We start from the raw sequence: 17,482 nt of genomic DNA on the forward strand, positions 1-17,482 counted from the left end.
GGAAGAAGGCCTTTTCCAGACCCTGCAGCAAGACGAGGGGAGCCAAGAGGCCCAGAACTCCCAGAACGATCCCCCTCCCAGTGCAGTCTCGTGTGGAACTACAAAGGAGGCGGACTGAGCCCTGGAGACCTGGGCACTGGAGGCCTGAGGGAAGCCCCAGCTCTTTCCACGTTCTAGGCTCTCCTTGGCCCTGCTGCCCCCACCTCTGTGGCCCTGGGAGGTTCGGTCCTCTCTCTGGGCCTTAGTTGCTCCATCTACGTCCACAGGAAGCAGGACTGAACCATTCTTTGCGCACACACTGTCGGGCTCCGAGCTGGGCTCAGGGGAACCAGGCGCCTGGGAGGGGGATCTTTAGTAGTGAAGGCCTGGGGGTGGGGGGCGCCAGGTGGAAGGGAGACCACCCCAGACCAAGAAAGAAATCCGCACGCTCCGGCTGGGGTGGGGGACTGGCTGTGCACGCAGCCTCTGCTGTCCCTGGCTCATTGTCCACTAGGGAGCTGGGCAGGCAGGGTGCGATCTCGGCTCGTGCGGGGCTCCCCGGGGGGGAGGTGCCCCGCGGCCGCCCAGGCTGGGTGACCCAAGCTGCAGCTCCCTCCCCAGCGAGGCAGCGCGGAGAGGCTGGTTCCCTGGCAACCTCGGAGGAATCCAGCGGCCGCCACTGGCTCTTCCTCTCCCCTCCCACCGCTGCGGGCGCCAGGGGCGGAGGCTGCGAGCCCCATTATAAAAAGCCAACGAGCCGGGCGGCGGAGGGGACTGCCCGCCAGCTGCGACGCGGCCCAGCCTCGCGCCCTCGCGCCCGACCCCGCCGGACCCCCGCCGTCCACGGCCATGGCTTCCTCTCCGCTCGCGTGGCTGCTGCGCCTGGCCGCGCTCTCCCATCTGTCCGTCCTGCTGGCCGGTGAGTGGGGCCCCATGCCACCCGGGGAACTCGAGGAGATGGGGGGCGCGCGGGGGCCCCCCTCTGAGAAAACCGAACCCCGGCAGGGCCTAGGGAGCTGAGTGGCATCTCGGAGGGACTATGGGAAGCACAGGGGTATAGGTGTGAAGGAGGGTGAACGGGGCCCACAGTAGCCCAGGTCTTCGCACTCAGGTCGACCGTAACCTGTAAGCTCTGGCCCAGGGCCAGATGACGATCAGGACTTTCTTCTGTGCGGATGTCAAGGCCCCCAGGAGGAGTTGTGAAGGTCAAGGTCACTGCAGTTCATGCATGGGTCTAGTAGCTGCCGCACTGGTCTGCGACCCTCTGTTGTGTCTCCCTCCATCCTTTCCCCCGACCCCCACCCTCAAAACCCGACTTAGAACACGCTTTCATCTCTTCTCATTTTCTGAAGCCCCAGATCTGGTGGGACAAGGTGTGTAGGCGTTCCCACTGACATGGATAAGTCAGAGGCACAGAGAGGGTTAGATGCTGACCTGAGAACGCACAGCTCAGCCTGCAGGAAGACCAGGAGAGAGAGATGGCTGCAGGAGAGAGCAGGGTGTGTGTTGCTCACCACCGCTGAGGTCCCCCCCTCCACCTCCAGCCTGGAGAGGGCCTGGGGCCATCTAGCACATTAACATTCAGAGAAGGTGGCATTTTGCCTTAGGGCATGCAGCAAGTCTGGGACAGTGACAACCAACCACAGCTTCCATATCTCCATGGAACAAAATCATTAGTGAGGCACGGAACTGGAGGCTGAGTGGGTGGCTGAGTGGGAGTGGAAGAAAATCCTGCTGGCTTTCTGCTGCCTGAGCTCAGGTGGTTGGGTACAGTGAGCACTGGGAGGTGGGGAGTCAGATGGAGGATTTTTTTTTTTTATTTTTTATTTTTGCCATTGTTATGCTGTGGTTCCTTACCTGGGTCCTGCCTTCTCTGGTACCAGTGCTGTACCTTTAAATTTAGTTATTGCCTAATTGGTGAGGAGGCTTTGGTGTTTTGGAAGAGGTGAATGTCTTTTACTAAACCGATGGAGGAGTTGTAGGCTAGTCTCGAAAGGCCCCTGGATGCTGTGATTGGAAGCCTGAGATCTACGGATCCTATTGATCACTGGCTTTGCTGGGAGATGCTGGGCATGATGCCAACGTTTCTGAGCCTCAGTTTCTCCTCCTCTCGCACTGGGCATTCAGCTAGATCTGCTCTGGAGCTCCTCCCGAGTGTGTGTGAGGGGGTGTCAGGTTTCTGTGTTGCTGCAGCTGGTGCAGGGCAGCTGCGTCAGTCCCCAAATGTGGGGCTGCGGGGCTGCGATGCTGCGCGCTTTATGTAACAGACCTGCAGAGGCAGAGACAATTTCTCCCCAGCACTGACGCATTCACTCCCACTCAAGTCCCAGCAAGAAAGAAAAAGGAAAAAAAAAAATCTGTTTTAAGCTGCTACAGCCTACCCCCCACCATTGGCAGTGGGAGTGGAGGGGGCAGGGGAGACAGTTCTGGGTCCTGTGGGATTCAAACGAAAACTCCTGTACTTCTCTGTTGGTGAAGGATTTATGTCACATAGGACTTTTGTATGAATTTTTTCCCATTTGGAAAATGTAGACACCTGCTATATGACAAGCACACTTTTAGGTGCTAGGACCACAGCAGTGAGAAAATGGACCAGGAGTCTAGCCCTCAAGGCACTGAAATTCCACTACAAAAGACAGAGAGGACATGATAAGTCAGTAAACAGTGTGAAGAGGCAAAAGCACCCTAGGAAGAAAGAGATAGAATAGAAGGGAAGAGGATTGTTGGGGGGAGGGGGAGAAAGAAGAAAAAGAAAAACAAGGAGGAGGAAGAGGGGGGAGAGATGCAAGGGGAGGAGGAGTTGTTATTTGGTTTTTGTTATGTTTTTGTTTGTTTGTCCTGAGACAGGATCTTGCTGTGTAACCCAAGTTGGTCTCAAACTCCTGATCTTTCTGCTGCTTCCACCTCCTGAAGGCAAGGGTTGGAGTGCGCCAGCGCGCGACATGTTGACATTTTCAGTTAAGGGGCCGGCAACTTTTGCAGCTTCCAGGGAGTGGCTGAGAGGATCTCTCAGGGGCTGTGTCCTTAGTGGTGCTATCTGGCAATGTCCTGAGACATTTTTGGTTGTTCCAAAGGTCCCAGTATTTTGGGGTTCAGGGATGCCCCTGGCAGCTGGTGGTATCTAGTGGGTAGAGCCCAGAGATACTGTTAAATGCCCCACAGTAGCCCAGCATCTTCCGCCACAACAAAGAATGATCTGGTCCAAAATGTCAATGGTGCCACCATGGAGCATAGCTGCTCCAAGGGTGGAATGCGCCAACCACTAAAAAAAAAAAAAAGAAAAAAAAAGCCTAGACTTATAGCAACTCTGTGAGGCAGGTATTGTGGCCATTTTCAAGTCTGAGTATCTAAGCAACTAACCCAGGACCCCAGCTGAGTAAAGCCTCAAGCTGTCTCTATCACTTGCAACCAGATTCACATGTCAGAGCAGTCCTTGAGGACCAGCCAACAGCACACTCTCCCCTTACACTGAAAGTAGTCTATCCTTCATGTAAACCACAGAATATCTTGTGTGCTCTGGGTTCTGGGGTTTTGCCCGAAAATACGACAACCTAGAACACCGCAATTTCTAGAGGTTGGGTAGAAAACCAGCTCCACTGCTAAGCAGCTGTGTGGCCTTGGAGAAATGGCATAACCTCTCTGATTCTTCTCAGCTTTTGCATCTATAAAATGGGATAACAAGATGCCCATGCTGGCATGGTGGTGCATGCCTTTAATCCCAGAACTTGGGAGGCAGAGGTAGGAGGATCGCCCTGAGTTTGGGGCGTCCCTGAGACTTCATAGTGAATTCCAGGTCAGCTTGAGCTAGAGTGAGATTCTACCTCAAATGAACAAACAAAAAAAGCTGCCCTTTGCAGGAGGTTGGGAATTACTCAGAGCAGATGTGCATGGGCTGAGAATATGGTCTGATACACAGCAAGTGCTCAGCAAAGCATTCCTAGTCCTTCTTATGCATGTTTGACCTGCCTGGAGATCTGGGTCCCTCTGAGGGCTAAGACAAGCCTTGTTCACCCCCAGTGTCTCAGAGCATCCAGCATAGGGCCTGGCAAGAGGAAGATGCCAGTACTTGTTGGTTGCCTGAATAAATAGCCATCTGAGAGCATTTGCCGTGATGGCATGTGCCAGGGCTGAGATGCTTGTGGAAACCCAGCCCCAGCACCTGTGGGAGAGAGATCTCGAGGTGAAGGACGAGAGGGCTTGAGTCTGTGTACATAGTCAAAAGTGATTTGAGCAAGTGCTGGCTGAGTCCATGGGTGAATGGATGCGTGCCAAGATGGAGGACAGGTGAGTGGCTTGGTGAGTGACAGGTGGTGGGTGAAGTGAAATGGGTGGGTGGGTGAGATTTTGAAGGGGTGGCAGATGGACAGGTGGTAGGGGGCAAGTAGGGTGAGGGGGTGGATGGATGGGGATGAGTAGAGAATACGTGGGAGGTTTCTAGGTGTGAGGAGGTGATTAGACCGACAGAAGGTAGATAAATGGGTGAATGGATGGGTAAATGGGTGGATGAATGGATGGATGGATAAATGGATGGGTGGGTGGGTTAATGGATGGATGATAGATAAGTGGATAGATGGATGGTGCTGGATGGATGAATAAGTGATGGATGGGTGGTAGATGGGTAGATGGATGAATAGAAGGACAGGTAAATGGATAGAGGATAGGCAATTGATAGGTGGGAGAAATGGATTGATTGATGGATGGATGAGTGGGTGTGTGGGTGGATTGATATATAGATGAATAGTGGCTACATGAATGGGTAGATAATAGATTGCTGGCTGGAAAGATAAATGGATGGAATGGATGGATAGGTAGATGGGTGGATGAATGCATAGGTAGATGAATGTATGGACACACCCATGTATAAATGGATAGGTGGATGGATGTGCAAAAGAGGGATAAGTAAATGGGGACATTCATTTTATGACTATTTGCTGTGCACTCACATTGTGCTTGATGCTGCAAAATAAAAAAAAGAAAAATGCTGTGAAGGCAATCTTGGTCTCTCCTCTCCTGATGGGCAGTAAATGATGGGCTGCATGGAGGCACTGCCTCCCTTTCCAGAAAAAGAACTTCAGCATTTGAAGGAAAGGCATGCCCAGCTTAGTGACCCCTGTAAGAGAGAATGGGGACTTTGGGAGACTGGGCACCTTTTTGGCTCTGTACAGCTCTTCAGGGGCCAGTAGCCTTCTCCTTCTGTTGCAGCCTGTCTTGGACCACTCAGGGTCATCATTTGTTCTGGGGCTCCTCCAGGAAGACACCTGCTAGACTCATGCACTGGTGGCTGTGAGATTCTCTCACCAGGACCTGACATGGGTCCAGCTAAGTCATCCTGATGTCACATTGGGAATGAGGGAGGGTGACAGATCCACCTTGTGACTTTCAGAGCCTGGCTTCTAAGAGAGAAAGGACAGCTCTGTGACTCAATGGGCCCAGGAGCTACAAATGCTGGCTCTTGATGACCCAGCTCAGACTTGCAGCCCAACTCTCCCTTCCCACAAGGTGGGCTGGCCCATACATAGCAAGGGAGTGACATGGAGAGAAGGTGGCTAGGAAGTCTGTCTGTCCAGGTGTGCATCTGTATTTGGGTAGTTCTTTTGGAAGGAGGAGCTGGGAACGGAACCTAGGGCCTTGTGCATGCCTGGCACAGGCTCTGCCACTGAATTGCATGGGCTCCACCTCCGGCACCATGTGTCTATTCTTGGAAAAATGGAGTGTGTTTGCATATCCATGTATGAATAAGTATTTATGCACAAGCTGTGTGCCGTGGTGGGAGCCAAGGAGCAGCTGGACTCCTGGGTCCTGAAGGCTGAGTCACTCCACACTACTATCGTGGGAGTCCTGGAACATAGATGCTGGACATAGCCTTGACCTAAGCCTGTAGCTTAAGCTCTTCGTCATCTTTCACACACCATTTCCCCTGAGTTTCTGCTCAGCAGATGACATCTTGCTGGACACTGGTGAGGTGGGGAGACGGAACAGAATGCAAAGCCCGTCAAATGTTTTTATCAAAGAACTGGGTTCAGCCACTCACAGAAACTCTGTACTGGGGTTTCCTTCTAGTTCTGCTTGCTGCCTAGCCATCTGCATGCCCTGTTCCTGTCCCCACTCCAAGCCTGCCTCCAAGCTCCACCCCTCCTCCTGATCCCAAGGACCGCCTCCTAACAACTCTTCCCTATTTCAGACTCATTCTTCAGAAGAGAGGGGCTCTGTCCCTTCTTAGGAAGCAGCTGTATTTCTGTTACATGTGCTTCATGTGTGTTGGGGGGAATCTACATATATGCCAGTGTGTTTTTAGATGGGCATGCACATGTTATGAGCTGGGCATGTGAGATGTGGACAGACAGAAAGGTCTGGTTGAGTCTGAGACCAGGGAAGGCATGCATATGAAGCACCCTGAGGAGCAGAGGGGTGTGCATGGGGGGGTCACAGCTGATAGCTGAGTAGGTGATTTACTGGGCTCAAGGTAAGGATGGGGGGCTGGGCAGAGCCCTAGACTAGGAGGATGGCAGCAGGCCCAGTGGCAGAGCCTGTCCCATCGTGTGCTGGTTGGGTGGCCATAGGAAGATCAGGGTCACTCTCGGGCTCATCTCCTCTACTGCTGTAAATGGACAGACTACTGTAACTTCATTTTAAAAATTAAACACTTCCTAGGTGCCAGACAGTAGGAGCTTTATAAATAAGATTCATTTTGATCAGTCTTAAACAAAATGCCATCAACAGAGAGTGTGGCTGTCCAGCACAAAACGGGGGCCTAGCCAAGTCGGGGCTGAGTCAGGGATGTGGAAAGTAGGTTCTGTTTGGGGACCAGGACATCTGGGGGTGGGGATGGGACATGTCAGGAACATTCCTTCTGACGAGGGCCCTCTGTGGACTCAGGACAGCACCTTGGTGTGACCAAATGCAACATCACATGCCACAAGATGACGTCGAAGATTCCTCTGCCTTTGCTCATCCGCTACCAGCAGAACCAGGAGTCGTGTGGCAGGCGCGCCATTGTGTACGTACCACCTTTGCAGCCTTCCTAGTTCCCATCAGGCCCAAGGACATCCCTGGCCTCTCCTGGCTACCCTGGCCACCTCATCCGGGGCTCCCTGCCTAAGTGCTAGGCAAGTGTCCCACTTGCTCCTGGCCCACAGGCTGCCTCCCTGACCATAATATGGGTGTCACACAACAGAGGTGGGATAATGGCTTCTGGGAAGTGGCCTGGGACAGCCACCCAGAGAGATGCTTCCTCCACGGCAACGTGCTAGTTACGCAGCCCTCAACCTACTGGATCCCATGGGAGGTTGGACGTAGGAGGCTCTCACAGCAGGTTACAATTTCAGCAGGTCAACTGGGGGCCATCCACCCTATACCTCAACTTCCTCATGTGGAAAAATGGGTAACAGGAGGGTGAAAGGAAATGGTGGGATTGAAATGTTTGGCCAGGCACCCGGATGATGGGGAATGGGTGAGGGGTGGCTGTCCCCATGTGACAGAAGAGGAAACAGGGCCTTTGGGGCCTCCGAGAGGGATGAGGCCCATCCATTGGGGACCACTGGCCAGCTTAACCCCTTGTTCTTCCTGGGACCCTTGGTAAGTATTCCCCAACCCTAAGACCCTTCCCCAGGACTGACAGTGGGTCTCAGAGCAGTCTGAGTCCTGCAGGAAATGACCAGTGACTGTTGCAGTTTAGGCTCTACTAGCAGGAAGTCCAGTGCTTCCCCTCCACCACTGCACAGAGCCCAAGAGGCACAAGGCACAGAGCAGGACACACTCCTGCCTGCCTTCTCTGTTCATCCCTTCAAGGGTCACTTCCACCGGATACCCTCCTTCTGTCTTCTGGGGGAAGTGGGAAGTGAAGGAGAAGACATGGTGCCCTAGGGCTCTACAAAGTCACTCTGGAGTTACAGCTTTCCCTGGATTAGGCACATATGTGAACCTTGTTTCCCCACAGGTAAAATAAGGGTCAGTGTTGCAGCCTCGGTGCAGACTGAGCGTGGTATGCATAGGCTGTGGCATGGAATTTGGGCCCCAGCCAGAAAGCTCTAGAATTAACACCCAAGATCCCACCCATGCCAACACACACACACACACGTCTTCAGCTTCTGAGAAGCCCTCTTAGCTTTACGATACATCCTAAGGGAAGAAGGTTGCAGAATTTTTCCAGAATTTAGGAGGCTCCACCATGTTACCTGGAGCCAGCAAACACTTGTGATATCTCAATCTAGAGATCAGAGAAAATATCTTGCCATAATGATAGCAAGAGAGCATTAACATTGCTGTTATTGTCAGCCTTTAAATTTCCTGCTTTTTATTTGGTGGGGGGGTTTGAGGTAGGGTCTCGCTCTAGCCCAAGCTGACCTGGAATTCACTATGTAGTCTCAGGGTGGCCTCGAAGTCACTGCAATCCACCTACCTCTGCCTCCTGAGTGCTGGGATTAAAGATGGTGCCACCACACCCAGCTCTTAAATTTCCTGCTTTAACCCAGGTGTTTTCTCTATATAACATACCTGTTTGTTTGTTTCCTCTTAACAATATCACAGAAGTAGTGTGTTCAAGCTGCCCCCTTTTCCCAGGGGAGGTCCCTCATTCTGAGACTGACGTTCCAGTTGTTCTGGGGTGGTGGATCACCCTCTAAATAACAAGTGCTCCTGTGTCCATGTCTCAGTTGAGGCTTGGAGATGCAGGGGTAAACTAGCCCAAGGCTTCATGCTAGTAAGTGGGGACTGGCATTTCTAGCCAGGTCTGTTCATATGCAGGACATTGGCACTGTGCCAACATCACATCAGCCTGGCTTTGTGGAATCTGGCATCACTAGTCCCTATCTTCCTTGTAGCTTGGAGACGAGACAGCACAGACTCTTCTGTGCTGACCCGAAGGAGAAATGGGTCCAAGAAGCCATGGAGCATCTGGACCACCAGGCCACTGCTCTGACTCAACATGGAGGCACGTTTGAGAAGCAAGTCGGTGTGGTGACATCTGGGACCATCCCAGCCAGCAGGGGACTGTCCCTTCCTGTGCTGGCAGAACCCAAAGCCACAAGAGAAAGCAGTAGTCTGGAGCTGACTACTTCCCAGGAGGCCTGGAGGCCCATGGGGACTTCCCCAGAGCTGCCAGTGGCAGCAACTGGATCCTTGGGGCCCAGGACTCTCCCAACTTCCGTGGCTCAGGATGCAGGGCCTGGAGCTGGGCCCGAGGGCACTGAGCTTTTCAAGGCGGCAGCCGTCTCTACTGCCATCATTTGGCAGGGTTCTCCTGCCTACCAACCTGGGTCTGGTCTCTGGACTGAGGAAAAGGCCACTGAGCCCCCTTCTACCATAGCTCCCTCCACCATGGCCCCCTCCACCATGGCTCCCTCCACCATGGCCCCCTCCACCATAGCCTCCTCCACCCAGGCTTCCACTGCTTCACACCCAGCCTCAGAATTGAATGTTGGTTCTGAAGGTCAGTCCTTATGGGTCCAGAAACAGAGCCCTAGTCCAGAGAACTCTCTAGAGCCCAAGGACTTGGATCCTATTCCAGCTCACACGGATACTTTCCAGGACTGGGGGCCTGGCAGTAGGGTCCACCCTTCTCTGGTCTCCATATCCTCTGAAGGGACCCCCAGCCGGGAGCTGGTGGCCTCAGGCAGCTGGGCTTCCAAGCTGGAGGAGCCCATCCATGCCACTGTGGACCCTCAGAGGCTGAGTGTTCTCATCACACCTGTCCCTGATGCCCAGGCAGCCACCCGGAGGCAGGCAGTGGGGCTACTGGCCTTTCTTGGTCTTCTCTTCTGTTTGGGGGTGGCCATGTTTGCCTACCAGAGCCTGCAGGGGTGCCCCCGAAAGATGGCAGGGGAGATGGTGGAAGGCCTTCGCTATGTCCCCCGCAGCTGTGGCAGCAACTCATACGTCCTGGTACCCGTGTGAGTTGTTCACTTGCTTATGTCTGTAGTTTGATTCAGACAGCTGCCTGGGGACCCCCCATCCTCATACCCACCCTCCCCCAAGGGCCTTGCCTGAGATGGGGTGATGGGAATGGGGAGGCAGGATCCTCCAGGGGCCACGTGCTCCAAACCCCCAGATGTGGCCCAGGAGGCCACCCTTGACCACTGTCCACCTATCAGGGGCAGAGCAGTGGCCTCCCCACTCACTCAGACCTGAACTCCTACTCTGCTGCTGGCTGGTTAGAGGTTCCCTTAACACCATCCCAACCCCAGTGAATAATTATTTATTGAATGCCCAGCACCCTGTGATGCCCACCTCCCTGTGAGCACCGTGGTCCTCCCTTCTCACATGAACAAGCGGTAGGCCAGGCCCATCTGCCCTTTCCCCACACCTCCTCATGTCTCCTGGTCCTCCTGCAGTCGCCAGCTGTCCCCTCTCCCCCTCCAGCTACGGTGCTATCTCTCCCTGTTCCTTGTACAGAGCCCTCACCCCCAACTGGGTCGTGTCTTTTCTTGCATGACATTAGCGCCTGTTTCTTGGAGCTGCTCCCTGAAGGGAGATGAGATCATGTGCAGCTTTGATGCCTTCTTCCCCAGACTTTGCTGGGCAGTGAAGGCATGCTGAGTCTGACCCACTCAAAAAAGCCCCCCATCTGTGAAAGGAAAAAAGTGTGGCTGAGAGGTGGCAATCACCCATGCCCCAGTCCTCATCAGCAGAGCACCTCAGACAGTCACTGCCATTCCACTGGACTGATACCCCTTTGTACCCTGTGGCCTGGAGGTCTGGCAAGGGGTGCATGAGCATGTAGGTCCTTCCTATGGCCCCTAGATAGAGGCTGGGCTGGGGACCTTCACAAATAGAGGCCAGCCAGCTCACAAGGCCCCTCCACGTCCTGTCCAGGCATCCACGCCAAAGTCAGCCTTGCCCAGGCAACAGAATGAGGAGGGTGACAAGCCTGTGGGGTGGGGAGCAAAGTCAGTGAGGGGAAGCTCTGGAGCACAGCAGATGCCGCTGCAGCGGCAGGTGGCCCTGCGCCGCACGGATCTTTACTGTGGCTCGTTCTCCCTGGAAGCGTGATTCACAGTATCCTCAGATCAACTCTTCCCTTGCCCCACCCAGGCAGTTCCAGAACTCCAAAGGTATCCTCCAGGAGTCCTGTGTGTATTTCTAGCAGGAACTCTGCCCTGGGGGAGGGGAAGTTGTGGGCACAAAGTCCCCAGTTCCCTTTCTGGCTGCTGAAGACCGACACACCTGGAGGGGAGCTTGCTGGGTGGCGCCTCAGCCAGAACTTCAGACCTCACCCTCATGGCCCCTGGTGGCAGTTTGCCCCCCCACCCCCCGCCACCAATTGTCCCGCAGAGAGACCCTTGCCCTCCAGCTGTGGAGCCTCCTCCCATGGGCTGGGCCTCAACCAGGGGCCAGTGATTCACTCCTTGGCAGGTGGGTGCTCTGGCCCAGGAGGGAGGAAGCCCCTCCAGATGCCACCCTTCCGGGTAGCTCCTTGGGTGGGTCCAGGCCTGGCTCACAGGGAAAAGCAGCCTGACCCGAACACACTTTGTCCCAGCTCCTCCAGCCCAAGACAACCGTTGCCCTTTTGATGAAGCTGCTGGGCAGGTGGGGCCCCTCCTGGACTTAGCTGGTTCCTACCAGCGGGACATGGGTGAGGGCATCTGGGAAGGACCCTGGGAGGAGTTGGTTGATCCTCTGGCTTTTTCAACCGTCATTATCAATGTCTGTGTCATTTTGTATTTTACTAATAAAATTAAAAAGTCTTGTGGATCAAGTAAGGGTGCATTTTCTGGCACAGGCCATGGGTGATGATGGAACAAAGAAGGGGACAAGATATCATGTGTCAGTCTTGAGACTGTCTTAAATTGTCCAATTAGCAGAAGGGGCACTGGGGTGGGGAGTGAGAAGGGCTGCGCCCTGGCCTGGCTCAGCTCTGCCCTTGTTGTGGGATACTGAGCCTGAATTTATTACCCTTCTGCCTCACTCAGCCTCCCAAATAGTAGGGATTACAGGCCTGACAAGGATTTTTTTTAAATTTTTTTTTTAACTTTAAAAAATATTTATTTATTTATTTTTAATTTTTATTAGCATTTTCCATGATTATAAAAAAAAATCCCATGGTAATTCCCTCCCTCCCCCCACCACACTTTCCCCTTTGAAATTCCATTCTCCATCATATTACCTCCCCATCTCAATCATTGTACCTACATATATGCAATATCAGCTTATGGATTTTTTTCTTTATTAATGGTTTATTAAACATGAGAACATCTTTCTATCAACATCTTAGATTCAATGTCTACGTTGTGTTTTTTAAAATTGGAGGGAGGGCTGGAAAGATGGCTTGGTGGATAAGGCCTTTGCCTGCAAGGCCAAAGGACCTCAGTTCAATTCCCCAGGATCCATGTAAGCCAAATACACAAGGTGGTGCATGTGTCTGGAGTTCGTTTACAGTAGCTGGAGGCCTAATGCATCCATTCTCTTTCTCTCCCTCTTTGTCTGCCTCTTTCTCTCTCAAATAAAATATTTTAAAAAATGGTCATTTAAATAATTTTTTAAAACAATTTTTTAATGTTTATTTTTATTGATATATTTGAGAGCGACAGAGAGAAAGATGCAGAGAGAGATAGAGACAGTATGGGCGCGCCAGGGCATCAGCCACTGCAAATGAACTCCAGATGCATGCGCCCCCTTGTGCATTTGGCTAACGTGGGTCCTGGGGAATCGAGCCTCGAACCGGGGTCCTTAGGCTTCACAGGCAAGCGCTTAACCGCTAAGCCACCACTCCAGCCCTTAAATAATTTTTTAAATTGAAAGGAATATTTAAAAATCAAGACACACACTGAGCATGGTGATACATGCCTTTAATCCCAGCACTCGGGAGGCAGAGGTGAGAAGATCTCCCTGAGTTCAAGGCCACATAGTGAATTCCAGGTCAGCCTGGGCTAGAGTGAGACCCTATCTCAGAAAACAAACAAAAAAATCAGTGAACTGCACACATGAACACACTTTCCTGTGTTCTCTTGGGTGCCTCAGAAACATCTGGTCCCATACGTCCATGATCTCCCAGGATAACGGGGCCAGGGCCAGTGCCGGCAAGCAGAAGACCCTCAAGTTTTCTACCATCTTCCAGCCCTGGTACTGCAGGTCCCTGGCCCCATCAGCTGCCATTTACAATCTCCATCCTCTTGGTTTTTCTTGGTAAGAAAATCATGGTCAAGGAAGTGTGGACCATGACGAGCACATGATTTCTTTTCCCTCCCTCCCTGCTGGCCTTCCTCAAGTTGCTGTCTGCTCACCCCCTCGGAGATCTAATTGCAGTTCTGCTACCCTGTACCAACTTCAGAAGGCGCTCCCTGCTTCCTCCAGACCCAGCGTTCTCAAATTTCATACATTCCCAGCCCCCAGAAGGAGCCAGGACCTGCACACAGCTCACCACAGCAGGAAACGGCATCAGGGTCTCTGCCTCCAGGAGGTATTGCTCAGGAAGGGGGTGGCATCCCAGGCAGGCTCTGGAAAAACAATGGCCAATCTGGAAAGTCCAGATCTGGGCTCAGCATGCTCCCCAGGGATCTTGGACTCACTTCACTTTCTGTTTCGCATGCATAGTTAGACTTAACTGAAGCCATACCCATCACTAAATGCCAACTGTGGATGGAGTCATTACTATATGATATGCGATACAATCACACTGATACTAGCTAGCATTTCTTTAACATCCCTACATACCACTCAGTGTGCCAGACTCTTCCTATTCAGGGAACTCTGGCTTACCCTTGATTAAAATAATGCTTGGTGATGGCGGGTGGCAGCTCCAGGGTAGAGTGCTCAACTCTGGGTTCCATCCCTGGTGCTAAAGGACATGTGCTTGCTCCAGGCCACACAGCCTGTGAAGCAGTCCAGCTGAGGCAGGACCAAGGTCTCTCTGCAGAGGTCACATCTTCAGCCATGTGTCCATTTTGGGTTTTGTGTATTTGTTTCATTTTGGATTTTTCTTTTTGCCCTATGTAGCCCAGGCTGGCTGCCTTGATACCTCTGTCTGTCTCTCCACTCAACAAGTTAATTTAGCATCTTAAAGAGACCAACAGTCATGACAGTAACAACAGGCCTACCTGCCAAGGCTTGAACTCTCCATCCACCCCTCCCTCAGCATCCCCAGGGCTGTTCCAAGCGCAAGCCACAAACTACCACTCATGCTAGGCAGGTTCTAAAAGTGTGAGTTACCAGTGTTTTGCTTGAGCTCAGGCTGGCCTTGAACTCACAGTGGTACCCAGTAGCTCAGCTGGGATTACGGGCCTAAACCAGCATGCCCAACGCCGAAGTTTCTTAGAAGTGCGTACTCCTAAACCTCCGGGAGTGGGGGTTGGGAACTTGGGCTGCAGCCCCAACCCTCTCCTCCCCCCTCTCCTCCGCCTCCACTACTCACTGGCCTCCAAACAGAGCTGGCCACCTGCCAAAATTTTAGAGCCCACTGCACCAGGCTACTGAGCTCTACTTCCGGGCCATCAGGGACCCTTGGGCAGTAGCTGTCCTCAGCCTTCCCACCTGCTGCCCTTTGCTCCCAGTTCCCTTTCCCGCCCCATGTCCTCTGTACATTCCCCAGAAGGGTGAGGCCAGACAAAAAACAGAATGAATGGCTGGGAACTTCCAGCTTCAGGCTGAATAACAGTTGTCTGGGGGAGTACGTGTGTTTGTGTGTTTGTGTGTGTGTGTGTGTGTGTGTGTGCATAATTGTAGATAATGCTTGCACCGTGTGTGGGCACTCACCTGTGGGCAAGAGCTCAGGGGACTTCCAGGACTAATGCTCATATGTTCAGTCATGAGCCTCTCTCTAGATAAATAATGACTCAGCTGCAAGGATTGAAGGTCTAGTGCCAGCCTGGCTTTTCTGAGCGAGCTGTCAAGTACAACAGCATCTAGAAGCCCCGAGGAGCCTCTGTAACCTGACTAAACTGGGGTCCGTGCCACCTCTGAAGCCAGGCGAATTCCAGAGCACATGCACTTCCTTAACCTTCAGGGATCCTGTTGCCTCCAGAGGGCAGAATAGATTTGTGACAAGCATGGTTTTGTAGCACTTCAGGGCAGAGTATAACATGGGGCTTCCTGGCTATATGACTCTAGGCAGGTTACTGAACCTCTCAGGCCTTAGTTTACTCTCTACTAAACTGGAAATAACAACTCATCTCAGGGATAAAGATATAGTGAAATAATCTTCAAACATTTAAGAAAAGACATGTGCTCAGCGGGTTCCCAGAAAAACAGAAGCTATGATCAATGTTTCCAATGTGTTTGAGGAAAGCTGACCTGGAATTCACTATGTAGTCTCAGGGTGGCCTCGAACTCACGGTGATCCTCCTACCTCGACTCAAGGGGCCCTCTTGGACTCAGCCTCCCAAGTATCTGGGACAACAAGCATGCTCTATCACAGTCTGAGGTACCTGTTTCTACTCACTTTTGCTACTGAGCACACAAGAGTATAGAATTACAGGATATTGGGCTGGGGAGATGGCTTAGCAGTTAAGGTGCTTGCTTTCAAAGCCAAAGGACCTAGGTTCAATTCCCCAGGACCCATGTAAGCCAGATGCCCAAGATGGTACATACAACTGGAGTTTGCAGTGGCTGGAGGTCCTGACACACCCATTCTCTCTCTATCAGTGTCACTCCCTGATTCTCTCTCTCTCTCAAGTGAATAAATTAAAATTAAAAAAGAATTACAGGATATTAGTAAATAAATACAGTTTTCCTGATTTTCAGTGAAGTAAAGAAATATTATGGTACCAGAGCTGGACATGGGTGGCTGTAATCCTAGCCCTAGGGAGGCTGACACAAGAGAATTGCCTAAAGTTTCAGGCCATCCTGGTCTCAGAGTGAGATAGTGTCTCAAAAAATTACCAACCAAAGGAAAGGAACAGAAATGTGGTATTATTAAGCAGATAAGAAAAACCTGTAGTTTTGCAGCAGTTTTTTTTTCTTAAGCTAATTCTTGTATTGCTGCTCAAGTTGATGTATTCTACTTACAATTATTTTTGAGGTTGATAAAGTCAGAATTCATGAATAACAACTAATTAAAACCAGAACAGTAAACATGAGACATGAAGGGAAATTTATGAGTTCTCAGGTCCTTGGAGACCAAGATGGTAAGTCTCAGCCCGTTCTAGTGAGCTGCCTCTCAGGCACATGACCTACACATGACCAGCTACTCTTCCTGACCCCCTGGGAAGGGGAAGGGGAGGTGGAGTCAGCAGCTCTGGGAGTTGGAAGCAGCCTGTGGGTCTCTGTGGCTGAGGAGAGATCCATCCCAGCTCTCAGTGCCACTGGCCAGCATCTGCAACATCCCACAGAGCACTTGGGTTCCAAATCAAAAGGGACAAGGAAGCCATGGGAAGAGCCCCAACCAACCAATGTGAACACACAGGTTGAAGGTGAATAAACTGTGGTTTAACCTGGGGGAGTTTTTATTACAGCATAACCTAGTCTAGCTGTATGGCTCTGATAACCCGTAAGTAAGGACATGCTATGCAAAGGCTCCCACACTTCTTTTTTTTTTTTTTTTGAGGTAGGGTCTGACTCTAGTCCAGGCTGACCTGGAATTCACTATGTAGTCTCAGGGTGGCCTTGAACTCTTGGTAATCCTCCTACCTCTGCCTTCTGAGTGCTGTAATTCCAAGTGCTAGGATTAAAGGTGTGCACAACCACACCCAGCTAAGATAGTTTTTAAAGTATTTTATTTTTATTTATTTATTTGACAGAGAGAGAGAGAATGGGTGCACCAGGGCCTCCAGCCACTGCAAATGAACTCCAGATATGTGTGGCCCTTTGTGTATCTGGCTAATGTGGGTCCTGGGGAATCGAACCTGAGTCCTTTGGCTTTGCAGGCAAACACCTTAAACACTAAGCCATCCCTCCAGCCCTCTTTTTTTTTTTTTGGACAGGTTCTCATATAGACCCAGTTGTCCTTGAATTTGCTATGTGACTGGGAATCCTCTTGCCTCACCTCCCAAATGCTGGGATTACTGTCATGCATCACTACCAGGCTGAATCTTGCCTCTTTTGTTCTGTTTTTGTTTTTTTGCACGCTCACATGTGTGTGTATGTATACACATGGAGGCCAGAGGTTGACTTTGGGTATCTTCTTTATTTGCACCCCACCTTATTTTTTTGAGACAGGGTCTTTCACTGAATCTGGAGCTCACACATTTGGTTAGACTAGTTAGCCAACAAGTCCTAAGGATCCTGCTGTCTCCACCTCCCTAGTGCTTGGGTTATAGATGCGTGACACTGGGCTCAGATGTTCACATGGGTGCTGGAGATCTGAACTCACATCCATATGCTTACGCAGCTAGCCCTCTACTGACTGAGCCATCTCTCCAGCTTTGGTACACTGTCTCTTAATGGCCATAAATGTACTGCCTATGAGCCCGTGTTCTCCCCTTCCTCTGCCCTCACCATAGGTTCACAGCTGTCCGCAGCTCTCAGACTTCTCTGGGTGAGTTAGCGCTCAGGGTTCTAATGACCCAATGTGCTGCATGAATAAGAGAGTAAACCAAGAAGAATGCTGACAGCATCAGGCATGAACTCGCCCAGG

At 51.7% G+C, this 17,482-nt stretch overlaps 1 protein-coding gene across 1 annotated transcript; it reads left to right on the forward strand.

Annotated features, from left to right (window-relative positions):
- Positions 1 to 752: 752 nt before the first annotated feature.
- Cx3cl1 (C-X3-C motif chemokine ligand 1) lies at positions 753 to 11,671 on the forward strand. Its single transcript, XM_045140416.1, has 3 exons — positions 753 to 898; positions 6,856 to 6,976; positions 8,799 to 11,671. The coding sequence occupies exons 1-3, from the start codon at positions 829 to 831 to the stop codon at positions 9,868 to 9,870; spliced, it is 1,263 nt and encodes a 420-aa protein (XP_044996351.1). The 5' UTR covers positions 753 to 828; the 3' UTR covers positions 9,871 to 11,671.
- The last annotated feature ends 5,811 nt before the right edge of the window (positions 11,672 to 17,482 follow it).

Source organism: Jaculus jaculus, chromosome 1 (genome assembly GCF_020740685.1).
Source record: "Jaculus jaculus isolate mJacJac1 chromosome 1, mJacJac1.mat.Y.cur, whole genome shotgun sequence".
Lineage (NCBI taxonomy): Eukaryota > Metazoa > Chordata > Mammalia > Rodentia > Dipodidae > Jaculus > Jaculus jaculus.

Bases quoted from the DNA above. Each gene is read 5' to 3' on its own strand.
- Cx3cl1 (XM_045140416.1), top strand. From the start codon at position 829: ATGGCTTCCTCTCCGCTCGCGTGGCTGCTGCGCCTGGCCGCGCTCTCC. The intron at 899-6,855 runs GTGAGTGGGGCC...CTGTGGACTCAG, and splicing joins TCTGTCCGTCCTGCTGGCCG to GACAGCACCTTGGTGTGACC. The intron at 6,977-8,798 runs GTACGTACCACC...TCTTCCTTGTAG, and splicing joins TGTGGCAGGCGCGCCATTGT to CTTGGAGACGAGACAGCACA.